The 22,017-nt window shown below is 48.8% G+C and overlaps 1 protein-coding gene across 13 annotated transcripts in view; it reads right to left on the reverse strand.

Annotated features, from left to right (window-relative positions):
* PLEKHG4B (pleckstrin homology and RhoGEF domain containing G4B) overlaps positions 1 to 22,017 on the reverse strand; it is an 83,078-nt gene that overhangs the window by 34,232 nt on the left and 26,829 nt on the right. For all 13 annotated transcript variants that reach the window (XM_034657130.1, XM_034657135.1, XM_034657131.1 and 10 more), the window contains 3 exons: positions 10,025 to 11,198; positions 4,660 to 4,851; positions 3,973 to 4,096 (listed from right to left, as the gene is read on the reverse strand). In XM_034657130.1, coding sequence (XP_034513021.1) covers positions 3,973 to 4,096; positions 4,660 to 4,851; positions 10,025 to 11,198 — 1,490 coding nt within the window. The remainder of the gene's footprint in view (positions 1 to 3,972; positions 4,097 to 4,659; positions 4,852 to 10,024; positions 11,199 to 22,017) is intronic.

Raw genomic sequence — 22,017 nt, forward strand, 5'->3', positions numbered from 1 at the left:
GCCGCTGCAGGCCACGTCTCTTCCACGACAAGCTTCTTCATCTCTCGGTGAGACGCCCTGGGCTGCCCAAGTTCTGACACATGTCAATCTGCTTCCTGAGGAATCGAGCGGCCTGCCAGGGGCAGACAGGGCAGCTGGGCTCACCGCGGTGGGTCAGTCCTGTCTGATGGCCTCTCGCGCCGGGGGGGCTGCATGTTTGCAGTTGCTGTGGCTGCTTTCTCTCCCACACCGCCCCATCATGCAGCAGAGGCTCTGGAGCCTTCCTTCTTGTGGGAGGGTGCTTGTTTGGGCTGTAACACAATGTGGAATTCTACTTTGATGGGAGTGGACAAGAGCCAGACGTGGCCGGCTCGTCTCAGGACTGCAGATCCAGGCCAATCACTTGGCTCACTGTCCTTCCAGAGCTCAAGGGGGACAGCAGAGCACCCTCTAAAGGTGGGAATACTGCCTTGTCACGTCCTTGCACGAGAGCTCTGTCCCTACTGTGATCGTGACTGTCAGCTACGGATCCAGCCCCACCATCCAGGAGCAACTAACCTCACCTCAGCCCCACATGTGGGTGCTGGTCTTGAACAGACACGCACACTCACTCCGGCCCGCTCGCACAAAGCGGGGAGAGCGGCACGTCGCACCAGAGCCCATCCTGGTCAAAAGGGCAAGTGTGCTGCACAGGGAGGGTGTGTTCCGTCTCGGGGGTGACTGCTAAGGAATGCTTCTGAAGGGGGTGTGTCTGGGGAAGCTGGAGTGTAAGGGCAGAGTAGACAGTGGTGTTCTGGTGTCAAAGCCGGACGCAGAAAAGGTGAGGCTGGGAGAACACCTCCATCTCACTCCCTCCCTCAGCTGGCCAGCTCTGCACGCAGGCCTCCTCTGCCATGGAAGCCACTTTGTGACCTGCGTGGCTTGAAGCGCTGGAGTTCACATGTCTGGGAGCGGTGCTGTCAGGAGCTGGGCACCACGCTCCACTTCCTCCAAGGGTCCTGTGTCCCTCCTGGTCCCTAGTGACCTCCCTCTTCTGACACTCCCACTTCTGGTCTCTCTTCACCCCTGATCTCCCGTGGTCTCCCTGAATTTGCGTCTTAAGGTTTGCTTCTGGCCTCAGAGGCAGGGCCGGGTCTCACTGCCACACTGGCTGGTTCGGCCTGGGAAACACCCCTGGTGGCTCTAGACCCACACGTTCTCCTCCACCGATCTCACCCACTTGGTGGCTTTGCTGAAGGGGGTGGCCGCACAGTGAACAACCCAGCCCCTTCCTGGGGGCTGCTTCCCAAGTTCAGAGACTGCTGGGCCCTCCACCCGGGCTGGCTCAGAGGGTCCAGTGACTCGCAGTTCGGGTAGTACAGGATTTGTTGGGAGGAAATGCCCCCAGGCCACCCAGCATGAACCCCTAGACCAAGCTTGCTTCTCTCTGCCTGCCTCCTGTGGTGGATGGAGCTGGCTGGCTCCCCTCATCGGGCTCCACTGAGCCCGTGGCCATGTGCAGATCTGCTTGCCATGTGCAGGCCATGTGCATTTCTGCAGAAGCCTCACACTGTGTTCCTGCATCACCCTGGCTTGTCTACCAGAGGTCCACGTGGCACCCCCTGCCTACACGGGGTCTTTAGTCCTCACTCCTGCCTCCTGACTCAGAAAGTGACTGGCTGCTCTGGGGCTCGTGTGTGCTCTTCCTTCTGCTCAGGATGTTCTTCGCTTCTTGTCTGCAAATACTCACCTTCCTCAAGGACACAGAGCACATCCGGAGTCCCCTCCCCTGGCTGAGGCTGCAGCCCCTCCCCGCATTGTGGGCTTGTCTTACGCTGGGAGATGCAACAATTTGGGTTCCATATGTGTCTCTTTGAGGCTGGAGCCATATTCTGTTCTTTTTTTGGTACTCTCATGCAGTGGTGGATGATGGGTGGGTGGATTCCTTCACACCCAGGATGGATGGATGGATGACGGCCAAGGTCCGTTCTGATTTTAAGATTGTGTATCTGAGTTTGATGGATGTCCATTTACAAGGCACACTCCCAGGAACACCTGGCTCCCTGTAACACAGCTGCAGTAACCCATAACCAGACACGCTGGGCACTCTTCCTGGTAATTAATGCTGACACCCTGGGGACTTCATTCTGGTAGCTGAAGGCATGTGTCACATCCCACGACGTGGAGGTGGATTTCGGCTCCTCAAGGGGCAACAGTCCATCTGGACGCTAACAAAATTGCAATGCTTGTGGGGAAATAATCAGCCAAACCAGGAGGCTCCACCATGAGTTACCCTAAGTGCTTTAGGGGTATTTTTCTCAGCAGAGGCATTACTTGGAGCTTCCCGAGCTGGTGAAGACATCTGCCCTGGGAGGGGAGTGGGGCTGTCTGACTTTTCCGTGGAAAAGGCAGAGGGCTACAGATCCCAGGTCAAGTCTTGTCCCTGCCAACCCCACAGGGACCCTAACACCTACTGTTGGTGTTCTGTTGTGGAATGGAGAGGACAGCACTCAGCCCGACAGGCCAACCAGGCTGAGTATGCAGAGGGTATAAACTCCAAAACTACAGAAGGCTATTGTCCTTGTCAATCGGGACTGCTCTCCATTACTGCCCTGAGTTAATTCTGGAAGCTCCCATAAAAGAAAGCTGTTGGTAAATAGAAAATACCATTATCTCAGTGCTTTGGTGTTTCCTTGAGGCTTACAAAGTATAAGCTAATGTGAGGACAAATCTGTATATTTTTCAGGGTATTTCTTTATATTTTGAAATCTGTGCTGAGAGATAAGTTTGAAATCCCAGGCTCTCCCAAAGGCAGTGAAGCCAGTGCCCTCAGATAATCGGGAACCTTGCTCTGGGAAAGGGGTGTCAGGGAGTATACTTTCTTTTTCTGCCTAATTGTTCCCACACTGAATCTACCTATGCTATTTCGGAAGAAATGCCAACAGAAAGTTCACGCACCATAAAGAGCACGAGGTCACGTCACGAGGCATCACGTAACAGGTTCCTACCTGAGCTCACATCACATGACGTGCATCTTGTCACTGAGCGAGAGAATATCACGGATGTACCATGAAGATACCGCTCTGGGCTTCAGCCTACAGACTTTACACAGACTATTTCTAACCCCTGACACTCCTTCAAGGCAGCTGCTACAATCCCAGGTTATGGGGAGGACACAGGCTTATGGACCATCTACCCGCCATCTACCCACCTGGGATCTGAGCCAGGCTGTCTGACTTTGGAACCAAGCTCGGCAGCTGGGCAACCCTTCTTCCCCTAGGGGCTGTCTTACCCAGCACCTCAGGGACTCTTGGTCTGGTGGCCATAAGGGCTGTCCAAAGCACGCCTGCATCTGATGGGATCAAGTACTATGAAATAACACACTTTAACCACCCTCGACTCCTGCTCTCCTGTCTCTGTCCTCGGTCCACGAGGAGACCTGAAGCCATGTCCTGGTGCAGACCTGCTCCACACGTTGTCATCATGCAGGGTCAAGGTGGTGTGGCTTCCCAGAATTCCACATCAGGGAGGACAGGTCTCTCTTAAGGAGCTGGCATGCTTTCCTCCTGGTTTGCGGCAATGCCAAGCTGAGCATAAGGGTCACTTTGCATGAATCAGTCCTTGCTGCTCTGGATACCAGGTACTACTCATTCGTATGATTTCTTGACCCACTTATTCTAAAGATTCTGTTTATATCAGTTAGGTCTTTATCCAGAAAGGGGTGGAGTGTAAAAGATGTATGTACATAACGCATAGAGCAAGTATTAACCAATGCAGAGCAACACAGAGCTCAAGGCTCGAGCGTGTGTCAGAGCCTCGATTCAGCGGGGAGAGGTCGGGGTGAGCGGGAGGACAGGAATGCATGCAGGACAACCGATGCACCTAGAAAAGACAGCAGGAGCCTGAGGGGCAGCTGGGAGCCCCCGAGGTTGCAGACAGAGACCCTCACACGAGGCTGCAAGCTTGTGCAGGTATGACCCCAAGGTCTGAATGCTGGGAACCTGGCTGTCCCACCTGGGGATGCCGTGGAAGTACTGCAACAGGCGGGTCAGCTCGAAGCTGGAGGTGTGTTTGCTGGACCAGAGCGGGCCCCTCGCGCACACCTGCACCACTGCTCTCCCCTGGTGGTCTCGGGTCCCTGAAGAAACAGAGGGCATCATGAGGGCACAGCTCCAGTGGGAACATGCATGGCTTCAAGCTTGAGAAATACTGAACTAGGGTCTGCTAACTGTTGAGCTATTGGCTCAGATGTGAGATCTACGAGGAGAGGGGGCCTGGCACTCACCTGGGCAGGTGACAGCTATGCTCACCGAAAAGCATGACTGGGCATTGCTATGGCCTGAATGTTTGTGTTGCCCCCAAATCCTATGTTGAAACCTAACCCCAGTGTGGTGATACTAGGGTACTAGGTGGGCCTATGGGAGGTGCTTACGTTACGAGCGTGGAGCTCCACGAACGGGATTCATGCCTCTTACAAAACAGACCTCAGACGGCTCCCTCACTCTTTCCACCATGTGAGGACACTGAAAAAGGTGTCAACTACAGACCAGGAAGAGGGGTCCTCACTAGACCCTGCCTGTGCTGGCACCTTGATCTTGGACTACCAGCTTCCAGAACAGAGAAATCCATGTCTGTGGTCTAGAAGGCATCCAGTCTCTGGTATGTTGTTATACCTGCCCAGAGTAAGATGGTCATGCTCACCTGGGAGGGTGATGACCCCGGAGTGCAGGAGCTCCTGGCTGACCTCCAGCACCTGCCTAGGCATCTGGTTGGGCACATCTCCCGTGCTGGGTGGCTGTCCTCCTCTCTTAGGGCACAGCGGCTCAACAAGCACGTCTGAAATCCGGCCAGGATCATGCCCTCGGAAGGTGCTGCTGTCTCTGTCGACACCAGCTAGATAACAGAAAGAGACCTGGTCAAAGATGAAGGGTTTCTCTAGTTTGAGGGCAGCTATTCAGCTTGCCACAAACACAAGGAGAAAATCATGTGTGAACATACTGGGTCCCATGAGAACTTGTCCTATTTCTGGTGGAAAACATCAGCGTGTCACACCTGACAGGACAGGCGCATTCCTGAGCAGTAGGGCATGAATGAACACAAGAAAGCTGAACATTCCAGTTCACCAAGAGTGCTCACTACTTAAACACACTTCAGGGAGAACACTTTTATACTGAATAATGTCATCCTAATTTATTTTCTCATATAGATTTCCCAAAGAATGTCACAAAAATATATCCACAGGGGTAAGAGCACCCTGAAGGCAGGGAGCATCATAGTTGGGGGCTGCCTACCTCTCCTGCATCGCCCAGAGAAGGGGGGACCAGGCTCTCCTGCATCACCCAGTCGGGGGGGGACCTGGATCTCCTGCATCACCCAACGGGGGAGGGGGACCTGGATCTCCTGCATCACACAGAGGGGGGGGGCCCTGGATCTCCTGCATCACCCAGTCGGGGGGGGGACCTGGATCTCCTGCATCACCCAGTCGGGGGGGGGACCTGGATCTCCTGCATCACCCAACGGGGGAGGGGGACCAGGCTCTCCTGCATCGCCCAGTGGGGGGGGGCCCTGGATCTCCTGCATCACCCAGTCGGGGGGGGACCTGGATCTCCTGCATCACCCAACGGGGGAGGGGGACCAGGCTCTCCTGCATCGCCCAGTGGGGGGGGGCCCTGGATCTCCTGCATCACCCAGTCGGGGGGGGACCTGGATCTCCTGCATCACCCAACGGGGGAGGGGGACCAGGCTCTCCTGCATCGCCCAGTGGGGGGGGGCCCTGGATCTCCTGCATCACCCAGTCGGGGGGGGACCTGGATCTCCTGCATCACCCAACGGGGGAGGGGGACCAGGCTCTCCTGCATCGCCCAGTGGGGGGGGGCCCTGGATCTCCTGCATCACCCAGTCGGGGGGGGACCTGGATCTCCTGCATCACCCAACGGGGGAGGGGGACCAGGCTCTCCTGCATCGCCCAGTGGGGGGGGGCCCTGGATCTCCTGCATCACCCAGTCGGGGGGGGACCTGGATCTCCTGCATCACCCAACGGGGGAGGGGGACCTGGATCTCCTGCATCACCCAACGGGGGGGGACCTGGATCTCCTGCATCACCCAACGGGGGGGGGGACCTGGATCTCCTCCATCACCCAGAGGGGGAGACCTGGATATCCTGCGTCACCCGGGGGGGGGGGGACCCGGATCTCCCGCATCACCCTGAAGGGGAGGGCTCATGTTCATGCACCAGCTTGGAGGAGACAGCAGTGGCCGAGGCTTGTGGGTCTGTTCCTCAGCCCTGTTTCTACACTGCACTTCACAGGGGGTGAGCCACACTGCAGACAGAGCAAGCAGATTCAACCCCCCAGCCTTGCAACCCTCAGGGCCTGTGTTGTCCCAGCGAGGGGAGATGGTCTTAGCCAGAGCTGGTTGGCACCTAAGACCCTGTGGGGCACCCTGAACCAATCCGGGCTTTGCTTTCCTGTCCCTTAGCCTCTTCCTGAACTTCTTACAGTACTAATGTCTTACAACTCTGTTAACAGCTCTCTCATTCTAGCTGGACCAGAAAAGCCCACAGCATTCTTTTTATATATCTATTTCAAAAACAACTTTGGGGCGCTGGGGTGGCTCAGTCAGTTAAGCATCTGACTCTTGATCTCAGCTCAGATCTTGATCTCATGGTCATGAGTTCAAGTCCCACTTTGGGCTCCAAACTGGACGTGCAGACTATTTTAAGAAAAAATAATTTAAAAAATAAAATAAAACAACTTTGTTAGGTATATTTTACGTATAATAAAACTCACTTGTCTCAGGCGTATAATTAAGAGGATTTTAGCAACTTTACCAAGTGGTGCAAGCATCACTATAGGTCAGTTTTAGAACACTTCCATCCCTCCAGAGAGACCCTTCATGCCCATTTACTACGAACGTGCACCTCCCACCCCTACAACTGCCTGTGTGCTTTCTGTCCTGGTCCATTCGTACAAATGCAGGGAGACACTATGGGGTCTCTTGTGTCTGACCTCTTTCACTCAACACAACTGCTTTTGAGGTTCATACCTGACGTCTCCTGGGTCTGAGTGTCATTCCTTCCATGGGTCTCATCCCACTGTGTGATGGGCCACATTTGTTGTCTGTCCCTTCACCAGCTGATCGGTTACAACTGCATGGTATCCTTGAGAATGAATTTTTTCACGTACGTTCAAGTATTTTCTAGGATATGTCAACACCATTGGTAAAATTTCGGAGTTCCCAAGGGTTCTAATGCTTTAATTCTACACTGACCTCAAACTTCCTCACATGGATGGGGGAGCAAACAACACTTTTGTGTGGACTTTTCTTATTAGGCATCTTCCTAGTTGAGGAGGTCATTCAGGTGGGCTTTTCCTGAATTCAGCTTGCAGACTGTGGGACAGTGAACGGAGAGGTCTGAGGTCCTGGGGGCTACAGTATGAAAATGGATAGGAATAAAAGCAGTACCCTCATGTGGCTAATCAAGAAACAGTGGGTCAGTTGCCACTAGCTGAATAAACATATTCTTTTTTTTTTTAAAGAATCTTTCTTTTTTTTTTTTTTTAAGATTTTTTAATTTCTTTATTCGACAGAGATAGACAGCGAGAGAGGGAACACAAGCAGGCGGAGTGGGAGAGGAAGAAGCAGGCTCATAGAGGAAGAGCCTGACGTGGGGCTCGATCCCACAACGCCGGGATCACACCCTGAGCCGAAGGCAGACGCTTAACCGCTGTGCCACCTAGGCGCCCCTGAATAAACATATTCTTGAAATAAATTGAAATGTCACATTTAGTGTTTTGAAATTAGGTTGATTCTACGTTCAAAGAGACAAAGCAAAGTCTCAGGAGCTGGAGCAAACTGGAACAGAGGAAAGCAAGTTGGAAGAGAAAAGAAGCAGCTGGAACAGACGAGGAGCAGCTGGAATAGGAGGAGCAGCTGGAACAGGAGGAGTAGCTGGAATAGGAGGAGTAGCTGGAATAGGAGCCATAGCTGAAACAGAGGAGAACCAGGGAGAACAGCAGCAGCAGCGTCTGGAACAGAGGAGCAGCAGCTGGAACAGAGAAACAATGTCTGCTGTGGAAGAGTGAGTGTGCCAATTGTTACTTGTTCAACTTAGGTTTTAGCAGGATGTCCAGCCGAGGCATTTTCCTACGTTGAAGAAGATGCGAGTTCTAGGGCCACACCACAAACTGTGCACTCCAGGGACAAGTGTGTGCCCAGGCAGCAAGGATGGAGGGGAATGTCTGTATCAACAAGCCACTGGCTACTCACTGGGTGACCAATCATCGAGGCCCTCTGCCCAGGCCTCTGGTGCCACCGCCCAACTTCTCATGGGAGGAAGCAGCGTCCTTTTTATCCACAGGTGCCTCCTTCTTCCATGGCTCTGGACAGTCCGCAGGAGGTGACAGGTGGAGGAAGAAGGGAAGAGTGATCCCAGGAAGGGAACTCCCCGCTTCAGGCGAGGGAGACAAGACTTCTCTTTCCACCAGCCCTCAGTGCTAACTATGCGTAGTCTCTGGGGCTGAGGAGGCAAAGCCCACCGAGGCCCCAGAGAAATGACTACTTGAGAACGCCACATCTCTGACAACAAGACTGGCATCTGCAGGGGGGCTACGTGACACACAGGGAGCCAGTGGGCCCAACCTGGCTTCCACTTGGCAACACTGGTTTGTACAAGCTACACCCAGTGCCTCCATGACGGCCAGTATCCTGGCTGCAGTCAAACGTGTGTGTCCCACGCTGCCTCCCTGTCCAGGGACGCTGTGCCTACATGTCCATGGACAGCGTCTACACAGCTGGCACTTCTCATAGAGAGACGTGCACTTGACTACGTTTTAGGGTGAGTCTTGCGGTGAAGACACGGGCTGTCTCCTTGCTGAGATGAGCTGCAGACATGAGTTTTCACTGCGTCATCCAGCGTGTGTGAGACTGTTTTCCACCCAATACAAACAGCAGAGTTTAGGCCCTGGAAACAGAGTTCAGGGCGTTATTGCTTTGTTTCAATTTTAACTGAAATGCAGGGAGGCAGTAGACTGTCCTTAAAAAGTGCTAACCCAAAGCCAGTAATTATAAAACTTCTTGTGAATGTGTGTTGTATGCTGTGTGGAACCTGTCAGAATTCCAGGCAGGAGCAGGCACCCTCGTTTCGGAAGCAGCAGGCCCGGTGTTGCCCAGGTGAGGAAGCCCCAGTTTCTTCACTGTGTCGGAGGCTGGGGCTAACCTGCCTTCTGAGGGCTCCCGTTCTTAACCTCCTCCAAAGTCACTGCTTTTGTTCTTCACAGAACATTTCTTTATTCAAAAACGGGAAATATTTTACCTAAGAAATATGTTTTCATTCCTTCCTTTTCATTCTTGATGCCCGCAAACATCCCTTTAAGCAACCATGTTTTCAATCAGAGCAGTGTGGGAGACAATTCCAGTAGGTAGGGAATAGTTCAGCACGTTTTGCCAGCTTCTGAGGTGGAACTTAGGGGTTGGTGCTATTAACCATGAGCGTAGCTTCCAACTTACCTACAGGAAAGGAGTATTAATGCAATGTGGAGGGGTGAGTGGTAACCCCAAAAGGACGGGTCTACCCAGAACCTATGAACATCACCTTACTTGGAAAAGGGTCTTTGCAGGTGCGAATATGAAGTGTATGGTGGGCTGAATCCAAAGACAGGTCTCCTTGTAAGAGAAAGGAGGGGAAGGTTTGACGCACACAGAGACACGGGGAGATGATGCTTGGACGAGGGGAGTCCCCTGCAGCTGGAAGCACCCTCTCCTAGAGCCTCTGAAGGGAGCACAGACCTGCCAATGCCCTGACGTCATACTTCTGGCCCTGGAACCGACAGGATGAATGTCCCAAGTCACCCTGTCTGCAGTACCCTGTTGTGGCAGCCACAGGAACAGAGCACGTGTGAACGTTATGTTCAACAGTCGATACAGATGTGGACGCAGGCTTCTCCTGGGTCCACTGACCAGAGGAAGGTCATGGTGTGGCAAGGAAGGAGGAGGAGGGGAAGGAGTGGGGGAGGGGTGTAGGGGCAGGGTTGGGGAAGAGCAGGAAGGGTCAGGGGCGGGGCATTACCTGGACTCTCTGCTGGGGTGCATGGGGGACAGCTGGAGCCTGCACTTCTGGTCCCCTCGGCTTGTCCTCCTAAGAGACCTCCCAGCCTGCTGCTGACTGAGTGCTGGGAGGCCCGCCGTGTGTCACCTCGCCAGCTCCTGAGGGACCTGTCCCAGGACCGAGACCTCCTGGGAAGGGTGCTCCTTGTGGCTCCTGGACGTTTTTCCTGATGTGGGATCTCCACGGAGTCACCCCAGGAGCTGGGCGTTTCCTTCTCGGTTGGGCTGGCTGCTGCCCTGGCCCCCGTGGTCTGGGAGCTGCAGGCCTCGTCCCCAAGGGACTCTTCGGAACTGGAGCCCAGAGGCATGGGGTTCCGCAGGGCTTCCATGTAGGACTTTCTGAACCAGCGTCTGGCCTCCATGCAGGCTGGGTCCCTGGGCAACTGCCTTCTGCAGCTTGGGCTGCCCCTGTCCTCACAGACAGTGAGGACCTGGGGGCCGTCCCTTTTGTCCGTGGCGTCCAGGCTCCTTCTTGGTCCTTCGCATGGGCCCGGCTGTGAGGGCCCAACCCCTATAAGGTCTCTGTTGGAGCTCCCAAATGGGCTCCTAGGGCCTTCCAACCCAGCTCCTCCTGGGGAAGGTTGGTGGCTGGACTGGTCACTGCCAGGATGCCGACGGCAGTGGGACGGGGTTGGGGTGTTGCTAGAAGGGGTGGTCTCCCAGGGACGGGTGTTGGCCATGGCTGGTGCTGGGGCCAGAGCTCTGGAGGTGCTCCTGGAGGGTGGCTGCTCAGGCCCAGGACAGCTGCAGGGGGGCAGGACAGTTCTGAATGTGGGCACAAAGATGGGGTCTGTGACATTGCTCCATGGGGTGCGGAAGACGGCGGAGCCTGAGGTCAGCAAGCAGTTTTGTAAGGGGACACTGTTCCGCTCCCCATTCAGCCATTCCAGGAACTCTCCCGTGAAGACACAGCCGTACATGGCCTCGGGGACAGTGACTTCTTCCGAGCCCCGGCCAAGCTGGGAGAGGCATTTTAAAACCAACCTGGCTGACTGCTTCCCCACTGATGTGACTTGCAGGTAGAAGTCCCCAGGCCTGAGCCTGACTCCGCGGAGGGACGCCAGCTGCACCACCACCTTCTCATGGATGCACAGCGGCCAGCCTTCGTGGAAGAAGATGAGGCCCGTGTACCTGGCCTGGCACGAGAGAGGGAGGGAAGGGTTAGACTTCTGTGGTAGCTCCTCGTGGGAGGCCAGGGGGAGGTGAGCAGCAGGACAGGAGGGAGGAATCCACAGAAGGAGCTGTACAGGCAGTCCCACCACAGGTAGCCTGGGGGCTCTGGGGAGAGTCTCTCCTAGGAGCTGTCCCCACCTGGGGAAGAGGCGAGGCCTTCACACTCCTTCCACACCAGCCCTTAGTCTAAGCTCCACGGCGTTTCTGGCTTTCCCAGGCGCCCACAGGCAGCTCCCCAAAGGGAGGGCTACTTCCGGAATCACGGGGTCAGGGGGCACCATGAGACGATGGTGGGATCCGTCTGGATGCTAACAATATCGGCGACAGGCTCCCACGCAATGTAATGGGGTCCTCCTACTAACGTGAAAGGGCCCATGAAGTTGGCAACTCAGCTGTAGACGACGTGGGGGAGTTGTGAAGCGCATCTATGCATAGAAAAGGTGTGGACTGCAGGACGGCTAAGACGGGCAAATACAGACCGCGTCTGGCACGGGCATGAGAATGTCCAGCAGTTTGGGGAACAGGGGGTGGGACCCCCAACGTGTCAGAAGCCGCAGCTGCAGGTCCTAACATGGGACCACATCCTACCATACCAGTTCAGTTACCACATACCTTGCTTCTCCTCACTCTAGCACTGACTTATTGTACAAACATTATCATAATAGAGGAAATAAAAAAGAAATAACCTCATTCTGATATACCTCAAGATTTGTGACTTTTCTTTCTCTTATCCATGCAACCCACAGTAACAACGTAGACACAATTCGGGTGTTCCGCCAACATTTCCCCACTTTCCTCTCCTATAGTCGCTGTCCTGGTGGCGACTTGCCTGTTCTCTGTGGTCAGAGATCTACCGTGCTTCTCTCTCTTTCTATTATAAATAGTAAGTGCAAGCAATGTTTCCCTGATACCATTTCTTTTTCCTTTAAATTACTGTTTTAGGAAACATTTCTGGGATTAGGGTTAAGGATAAAAGATCGTGACTGTCTTTCGTGACTCTTGGCCATATGACCAATCTGCCATCAAAAGACGCGTTGTCAGCAGCGAGAAGTCCCTGGGCCAGTTTTGCCAGGACCCAGCGGCATGAGGCTTCACATTGAGGAATCTTATCCTGAAGTAACACATTTACTGTGGAATACTGTTGTTTTACTTTCGCACTTATGTGATCATGAAGCCAACCCGTTTTTTGATATTTGTTTCTTTTCTGTGAAGTTTCTATAGGTATTTTTGTTCCTTTTATGAACTGTGGCCCTGTCTTTGCCTTCTTTTTTTTTTTTTTTAAGATTTTATTTATTTATTTGACAGAGATAGAGACAGCCAGCGAGAGAGGGAACACAAGCAGGGGGAGTGGGAGAGGAAGAAGCAGGCTCATAGCGGAGGAGCCTGATGTGGGGCTCGATCCCAGAACGCCGGGATCACGCCCTGAGCCGACGGCAGAAGCTTAACGACTAAGCCACCCAGGCACCCCTTGTCTTTGCCTTCTTAGTGCTGTGAGGTTTTTAAAAAATTTAACGAGACAATAATTTTTGTCCTCACCATTTGCAAACGTCTGTCTGTGTTACGTATCGACTAGCTGCTCACACTTGTCCCAGTTTACTTGCGTTATAGTCATGTTCCTTTCCTCTCTATACAAGCTTAAATTTTATACAAGTTGAATTTCTTGACTTTTTTGTGGTATCTTTTCTCTCCTTAAAACTTAAAATCTTACTGAAGGTTGCCTTTTGCATTTATTTCAGTTTTCCTCAGAGTTGAGGTCTAGAAAATGCTTCTTATTTTCATGCATCTGGAGTTGGAAATTGTACCTTAAATACACTGGTATGTTCTTACGAGCCAAGGCCTCCTCAACTGGGTTCCTGCCCTGCACTCACCCTCGGCCGCCGGAAGGGGGCGCCGTCCAGCCTTCCAGGAGACGGCAGCCAGGGTTGAGGGGAGGGTCTGGCACTGATGAAGCTAATATTTACTGGGCACCTGTGGCCACGCTTCATTAAAAATTAAGATTTTCAAATTGAAAAAATAAAACCTGTGCATTGCAAAACCTGGAGGATTCAGAAAAAAAATAAACAATAATCCCAACACCAAGCCCCAGAGGTCAGCACTGTTGACATTTATGTGTGTTTCATTTCATTATTTTTCCCGTGTATTTCTAAGGGTTGAGACCCCATCACAAAAATACAATAGTGCATGGTATCAGCATTCCTGTGCTATGAGAAACTCTTCACACAGACCATTGTTAGATATGTCCCCCCCCCCAATTTTGCTCTAATTAAAATATCAAGCCCATCATTGGGCCTGGAGCCCACCTGGGTGTCAGATGCTTCTAACAGAATCTGAGGCCACAGAAGTTGAAGGGTGTGGCCATGTGGGGCCCCTGGGAAGCCCCTGGGGGTGCACAGGTGTGGCCAGTGTCGTTGGTGCGCGGTCAGCGCCTGCCCCACGGTGGACATGAAGATCCAGGTATCGTCCAGCCCTGTGGTCAGCAGCGGTGAGACTCCCAACGGCCACCAGGGAGAGAAGGTCAACCTAAACTGTGAACCAACGGTGTGCAGGGGGGTCAGCAGTGCGAGCCCCAGGAACGAGCTTCATGGCAGAAAGTTCTGGGGCCCACGGGTGCAAGGCTGATGGTCACTAGGAGGGGTCCCCTTTCCTGGAGGGTCTGAGCAGACTCAGGGTGGAGAGTGTGGGAGGACTGTGTAGCTCTCACACCCCAGCTCTGGCACTCCCCATCCTGGCCTGAAAACCGCTCTACCATCCAGATCCCAAAGGGCACAGTTTGGAGAAGCCTCTGAGGCTGGGCTGGAGACAGCTAGCCCCTCTCCTCTGCTCTTTCCTGCCACTGCAGGCAGGCTGCAGCCACCTCAGAGTGGAGCAGCAGCCCTGGCAGCAGTGGTTCTGTCCGTCAGGTGGCAGGGCAGGGGGTAAAATGCGCCAGGTGTTTGCAGCTGGCACCTCTGTCCCTGCAGTGGGATGCAGACACTGTGCAATGGCCTTGAGCAGCTGACTGGTACAATGTGACGATCTTTAACCAACACTGACCGAGTGCCAACAACATGCCCAGCACTTTGCATGCATCGTGGCGTTGAACCCTTACCCCACAAGATGATCTGCTGGGGGGACTCATGGGCCGCAGGTAACAAGGTGCCTCGTGACTCTCGGCTAAGCGATGGGGAGGATGAATTCTCCCCCTGCAAATGTGAAGGAGTCAAGCCCCGTGGTCGGAGCAGAGGCTCAGCAACACCTTTGAGAACAGGGTGCTCTCTATTTCAGAGTCCTTTATGTCCATGTGTTTCATCCTGATGCTGGTCATCACATGGGCACAGGGACAGCTGCCCCAGCCTAATGATCACATCTTTACACAATGTGATGCCCCAGCTTTGTTTTTCTTTTTCAACATTTCCTTGGCAATTCGGGGTCTTTTCTGATTCCACATGAATTTAAGGATTATTTTTTCCAGCACTTTGAAAAATGGCATTGGTATTTTGATCGGGATGGCGTTGAAAGTGTAGATTGCTCTGGGTAGCATGGACATTTTAACAATGTTTATTCTTCCGATCTATGAGCATGGAATGTTTTTCCATTTTTCTGTGTCTTATTCAATGTCAACTAATCTTTGTCAAAGCAGGAAAAAACATCCAGTGGAAAAAAGACAGTCTCTTCAATGAATGGTGCTGGGAAAATTGGACAGCTACATGCAAAAGAATGAAACTTGACCACTCTCTCACACCATACGCAAAGATAAACTCTAAATGGATGAAAGACCTCAATGTGAGACAGGAATCCATCAAAATTCTAGAGGAGAACATAGGCAACAACTTCTATGACATCGGCCAGAGCAATTTCTTTCGTGACAAGTCTCCAAAGGCAAGGGAAACAAAAACAAAAATGAATTTTTGGGACTTCTTCAATATAAAAAGCTTCTGCACAGCAAAGGAAACAGTCAACAAAACAAAGAGGCAGCCCACGGAATGGGAGAAGATATTTGCAAAGGACACTACAGATAAAGGGCTGGTATCCAAGATCTACAAAGAGCTTCTCAAACTCAACACCCAAAAAACAAATGATTAAATCAAAAAATGGAGAGAAGACATGAACAGACACTTTTCCAATGAAGACATACGAATGACTAACAGACACATGAAAAAATGTTCAACATCATTAGTCATCAGGGAAATTCAAATCAAAACCACATTGAGATACCACCTTACACCAGTTAGAATGGCAAAAATGGACAAGGCAGGAAACAACAAATGTTGGAGAGGATGTGGAGAAAGGGGAACCCTCTCACACTGTTGGTGGGAATGCAAGTTGGTACAGCCACTTTGGAAAACAGTGTGGAGGTTCCTCAAAAAGTTAAAAATAGAGCTACCCTATGACCCAGCAATTGCACTACTGGGTATTTACCCCAAAGATACAGGTGTAGTGAAAAGAAGGGCCATATGCACCCCAATGTTCATAGCAGCATTGTCCACAATAGTCAAACTGTGGAAGGAGCTGAGATGTCCTTCAACAGATGACTGGATTAAGAAGATGTGGTCCAGGGGTGCCTGGGTGGCACAGCGGTTAAGCGTCTGCCTTCGGCTCAGGGCGTGTTCCCGGCGTTATGGGATCGAGCCCCACATCAGGCTCCTCTGCTATGAGCCTGCTTCTTCCTCTCCCACTCCCCCTGCTTGTGTTCCCTCTCTTGCTGGCTGTCTCTGTCTCTGGTCAAATAAATAAATAAAATCTTAAAAAAAAAAAAAAAAGAAGATGTGGTCCATATATACAATGGAATATTACTCAGCCATCAAAACGATGATTACCCAACATTTGCAGCTACATGGACGGAACTGGAGGGGATTACGCTAAGTGAAGTAAGTCAAGCAGAGAAACATAATTATCATATGGTTTCACTTATTTGTGGAACATAAGGAATAGCAGGGAGATCATTAGGAGAAGGAAGGGAAAAATGAAGGGGGGGAAACAGAGGGGGAGACGAACCACGAGAGACTATGGACTCTAGGAAACAAACTGAGGGTTTTGGAGGGGAGGGGGTGGGGGATGGGTTAACCCGGTGATGGGTATTAAGGAGTGTACATATTGCATGGAGCACTGGGTGTTATATGCAAATAATGAATCATGGAATATTACATCAAAAACTAAGGATGTACTGTATGGTGACTAACATAATAAAATAAATATATAAATAATTTAAAAATTACATAAATAAAAAGTGCATGTTGAAAAGCTGGTATGAGACAAATTTACACCACTTTTTGGCCTAATATTATGTCATAATAATTTCCTCCTGTATTTTAAAAAAATTTCTTTTAAAATAATTTCAATTTGTGTATAATAATCCATCATACTTATACAGTATTAATTTAACCACTCTCCTAATATTTATTTCTTTTTTACTATTGTAAGTATTATTGTAATACATACTATTGGAATAAATCTGGTCCTGTATTTTATTTTAGTTAATTAATTAATTTTATAAGTAGGCTCCACACCCAACATGGGGCTTGAACTCATGACCTGAGTTCAGGAGCCCCACGCTCTACCGACTGAGCCAGTTGGGTGTCCCTGGTCCTATATTTTAGGTCATTTGCTGCAGGCTAAGATGTCTGATTCAAACTGTGCATAACATAAAGAGTCCCCATTCATTTTAAACCACTGCTTTCCAGAGAGGAAATTTCCAATTTCCACAAATACGGGAAGAGTATCAGCCTGTTTCCCTTACTGAATTCTCCCTGCTCTGAATGTTAATCTTCACATTCTTCTGCTCATTAGTAAACAAAAGCTTGTGTCTTTACTTTGTGCCTCTCTGACCCCAAAGCCCAGCCTTCCTGGGTCTTCCATGGAAAGCGGCGTCTCCTCTGTACATTATCTCTTCGAGGCTCTGCCAACTTTTATATCGGACTTAGTATTTCACTTATTTCTACGAGTTCTCTGCAAACATGACATAAGAAACAGCTTTTATTTGGGTTTTAATTTTGCTTCTGATGCTTCTGAAGCACAGATTTCCTAGATGTTTCTGCCACCAATCTATCAATTTCCCTTTTGCGACGGCTCTCATTGCTTGAGCCTGAGAAGTCTGTCCCCTCTCCTCTCTCTGTGTTCAACCCTAACTCACAGACAAAAGTCTATGCTGGCATTTTCCCGAGGGGCCTGCAGAGTGCTGGGTGGCTGTGCACCACATTACTGAGACCCACCCCCGTTCCCCTCCGCTTCCCATACCGACTACACTGTACTAAGGTCCTTCCTTAGATTCTGGGTGATCAGGGCTGGTCTGTTAAGGCAGGCCGTCACTATGAAAGAATGGTCGTACACACTCAAAACATTTTATTTTTGTTTTAAGTATAAAAATGCTCATTCCTTCACCATCACGCTGGTGTGGAAGGGACCCTCTGGAGGTTTGTTGGTGCTTTCCCCTGGCCCCAGCTGAGCTGTTGTGGCCCCTTTATGGTTGATCCCATGGCACCAGATGGTAGTTCTCTACGCTAAGCTCCCTGATTGGGTTTCTGTGGGGGTCAGTCTCTGCACGGGACTCGAATGGGCTCAGAGGCCCATCTTTGCTGACTTGGGGGGGGGGTCTACGGTCTCCCTTGGGTTGGCCACAGCCACACCACTGCGTCACCCACTACCTCTGCAGGGAACGAGAATGTAAGGTCAGTAGGGGAAGGATACGGATGTAGGATTCTTCTGGATTTCCCCCAATATCCCAGCCTCTCAGTTGCCTTGCTCATACCTAATGCAACAACACTTTTTCCTAACTGAAGTTAGTGAGTCTTTGCTGAGCATTCAACTTTGTTTTCTGGATTTAATTAGCTATTCTTTGTTTTCTGGATTTAATAAGCTATTCTTTCCCTAGCTTAAGGTGGAAATTTAGATAATTAATACTAGACTTTCCTCCCCAAAACTATATATTATACGTTAAGCATTGCTTTAGCTGTATGTAAAATTTTTTACATGTTGTGTTTTCATTATGGCTCAGTTCCAGTCATTTTCCTTGTGGTTTCTTTAACCCATGGTTCTTCAGAAATGTGTTACTGAATTTCAAAATATTTTAGGAGTTCCCAGTTGCTGTTCTTATTTAATTCTGATTATAATGCTGTGGCTCAAAAAAAAACTCTATTTCTGTTCTTTAAAATTTTTAAATTTTATTTTTTAACGACCTACGGCATGTTGTCCATCTTAAAAAGTGTTTCACGCGTACTTGGAAAGAATGTATATTCTGCATTTGCTGGATGTAATGTTCTATAGATGTCAAATAGGTCAGTTAGGTGTTCAGATCTTTTATATCCTTAGTGATTCTTTTTTTTTTTTTTTTTTACTAATTGGTTTCAATTTTCAATTGAACATCTCCATTTAGTGTTGTCATTTGTTTGGTTCAATGTGCCTGAACGTGCTGTTTCTAGGTACCCTGTTGACGAATGGAGCCTTTATCACTATGAACTGTCCTGTCCCCAGGTGCCTCTGGTGACACTTACTGTCAGAGATCTGACTTGTCTGACAATAAGATAACCACCTTTCTTGTATGTAATGGAGTGTCTTTTCACATTCTTTTCCTTTCACCCTTTGTGTGTCTTTATATTTAAAGGGCATTCCTTATAACAAGCAGTTAGGGGGTCTTGCCTTTTTCCCAGTCTGAGTCTGACGATATCAGCCTTTTAGTTGGAATTTTTAGTTCATTTAACTACATTTACTATAATTACAAATATGGTTGGATTAAATCTGTCATCTTTGCATGTAATCTCTATTTGCCTGTCTGTTCCTTTGTTTTTCCTTTTATTCCACCTTCTACGTTTTGGATTCCATTTATCTCCTCTACTGACTTTTTAGTTATACCTCTTTGTATTGGTTTCAGTAGTTGATGTCAAGATTACAACATGCATCTCTAACTCATCACGGTCTACTAGTCAAGTTACATTTTGATACTTAAAAACAATGTAAGAACCTAGAGTAGTATAATTCAATTAACTCCCTTCCACATTTTGTGCTTCTGTTGTCATATTTTTTAAATTTTTATTTTAATTCCAGTTAGTTAACATACAGTGTAATATTAGTTTCAGGTGTACAATTTAGTACATACAACACCCAGTGGTCATCGCAAGTGCCCTCCTTAATCCCCATCACCAATTTCACCCATCCTCCCACCCATCTCCCTTCTGGTAGCCATCAGTTAAGAATATTCCCTATCGTTAAGAATCTGTTTCTTGGTTGGTCTCTCTCTCTCTCTCTTTTTTTTTTTCCTTTGCTCATTTGTTCTGTTTCTTAAATTCCACATACGAGTGAGATCACATGGTGTTTGTCTTTGACTTATTCTGCTTAGCATTATACTCTCTAGCTCCATTGATGTTGTTGCAAATGGCAAGATTTCATTCTGTTTTATACTGAGTAATAGTCCAGTGTGTGTGTGTGTCTATTCTTTGTCTTCTTTACCATTCTTCTATCAGTGGACACTTGGGCTGCTTCCATAGTTTGGCAATAGTAAATAATGCTGTAATAAACATAGGGGTGCGTGTATGTCTCTGAATTAATGTTTTCATATGCTTGAGATAAACACCGAGCAGTGCAATTACTGGATCATAGGGTAGTTCCATTTTTAACTTTTTTTTTTTTAAAGATTTTATTTATTTATTTGACAGAGAGAGAGACAGCCAGCGAGAGAAGGAACACAAGCAGGGGGAGTGGGAGAGGAAGAAGCAGGCTCGCAGCAGAGGAGCCTGATGTGGGGCTCGATCCCAGGACTCTGGGATCACGCCCTGAGCCGAAGGCAGACGCTTAATGACCGAGCTAACCAGGCGCCCCCATTTTTAACTTTTTGAGGAAGCTCCATATTGTTTTCTGCAGTGGTGGCAGCAGTCTGCATTCTCACCAACAGTGTAAGAGAGTTCCCCTTTCTCTGCATCCTCGCCAACAGAGTTCCCCTTTCTCTGCATCCTCGCCAACACGTGTTCTTGTGGTGTTGATTTTAGCCATTCTGACAGGTGTGAAGTGATATCTCATTGTAGTTTTGATTTGTATTTCCCTGATGATGAGTGATGTTGAGCATCTTCTCATGTGTCTGTTGGCCATCTGGACGTCTCTGGAAAAATGTCTGTTTATGAATTCTGCCCATTTTAATCAGATTATTTGTTTTTTGGGGGGGTATTGGATTGTATAACTTCTATATATATTCTAGATATTAAGCTCTTATTGGATATATAATTTCTAAATACCTTCTCCCATTCAGTAGGCTGTCTTTTAGTTTTATTGATTGTTTCCTTTGCTGTGCAGATACTTCTTATTTTGATGAAATCCCAATAGTTTATTTTTGCTCTTATTTCCCTTGCCTTAGGAGACATATCTTGAAAAATGTTGCTATAGCCTATGTTAGAGAGATTAATGCCTTTGCCCTCTTCTAGGATTTTTATGGTTTCAGGTCTCACATTTAGGGTTCGGGCCAGACAGTTTCACAGGCAAATTCTATCAAACATTTAAAGAGTTAATACCTATTCTTTTCAAATTCGTCTCAAAAATAGAATAGGAAGGAAAATTCCCAAGTTCATTCTATGAGGCCAACATTACCGTGATTCCAAAACCAGATACAGGCACAACAACAAAAAAAGAGAATTACAGGCCAACATCTCTGATGAACATGGATGCGAAAATCCTCAACAAAATACTAGCAAACGGAACCCAACAATACATTAAACAAAATCTTTCACCATGATCTAGTGGGATCTATTCCTGCAAGGGTGGTTCAATATTTGCAAATCAATCAACATGATACATCGCATCAGTAAGACAAAGGATAAAAATCATGTGATCATTTCAACAGATGCAGAGAAAGCATCTAACAAAGTACAGCATCCATTCATGATAAAAACCCTCAACAAAGTAGGTTTAGAGGGAACATACCTCAACATAATAAAGGCCATATACGAAAAACCCACAGCTATCATCAATGGTGACAAATTGGGAGCTCTCCCCCTAAGGTCAGGAAAAAGACAGGGATGTCCAGTCTCACCACTGTTATTCAACAGAGTACTGGAAGTCCTAGCCACAGCAGTCAGATCACAAAAAGTAATAAATGGCATCCAAATCCATGAGGTATAAGAAAAACTTCCATTATATGCAGATGATATGACACTATATATAGAAAACCCTAAAGACTCCACCAAAAAATTAGAACTGATAAATGAATTCAGTAAGGTTGCCGGATATGAAATCAATGTACAGAAATCTGTTGCATTTATATGCACTAACAATGAAGCAGCAGAAATTTAAAACAATTCCATTTACAACTGCACCAAAAATTATAAAATATCCAGGGATGGAATATCTAGGGAGGAACTTAACCAAAGAGGTGAAAGAACTATACCCTGAAAACTATAAAACATTGATGAAAGAAACTGAAGATGACCCAAAGAAATGGAAAGATACTCCATGTTCATGGTTTAGAAGAACAGATACTGTAAAATGTCCACACTACCCAAAGCAATCTACACATTCAATGGAATCCCTATCAAAATCTCAGCAGTATTTCTCACAGAGTTGGAACAAACAGCCCTACAATTTGTATGGAACCACAAAAGACCCTGAATCGCCAAAGCAACCTCGAAAAAGAAAAACAAAACTGCAGGTAATAGAATTCCAGACTTCAAGTTATATTACAAAGCTGTAATAATCAAAACAGTACAGTACTGGCACAAAAACAGACACATAGATCAATGGAACAAAATAGAAAACTGGACCACTGTCTTTTACCATACACCAAAATAAACTCAAAACGGATTAAGGGCCTAAATGTGAGACCAGCCC

The sequence above is a fragment of the Ailuropoda melanoleuca genome, chromosome 3 (assembly GCF_002007445.2).
Source record: "Ailuropoda melanoleuca isolate Jingjing chromosome 3, ASM200744v2, whole genome shotgun sequence".
In the NCBI taxonomy this organism is placed as follows: domain Eukaryota; kingdom Metazoa; phylum Chordata; class Mammalia; order Carnivora; family Ursidae; genus Ailuropoda; species Ailuropoda melanoleuca.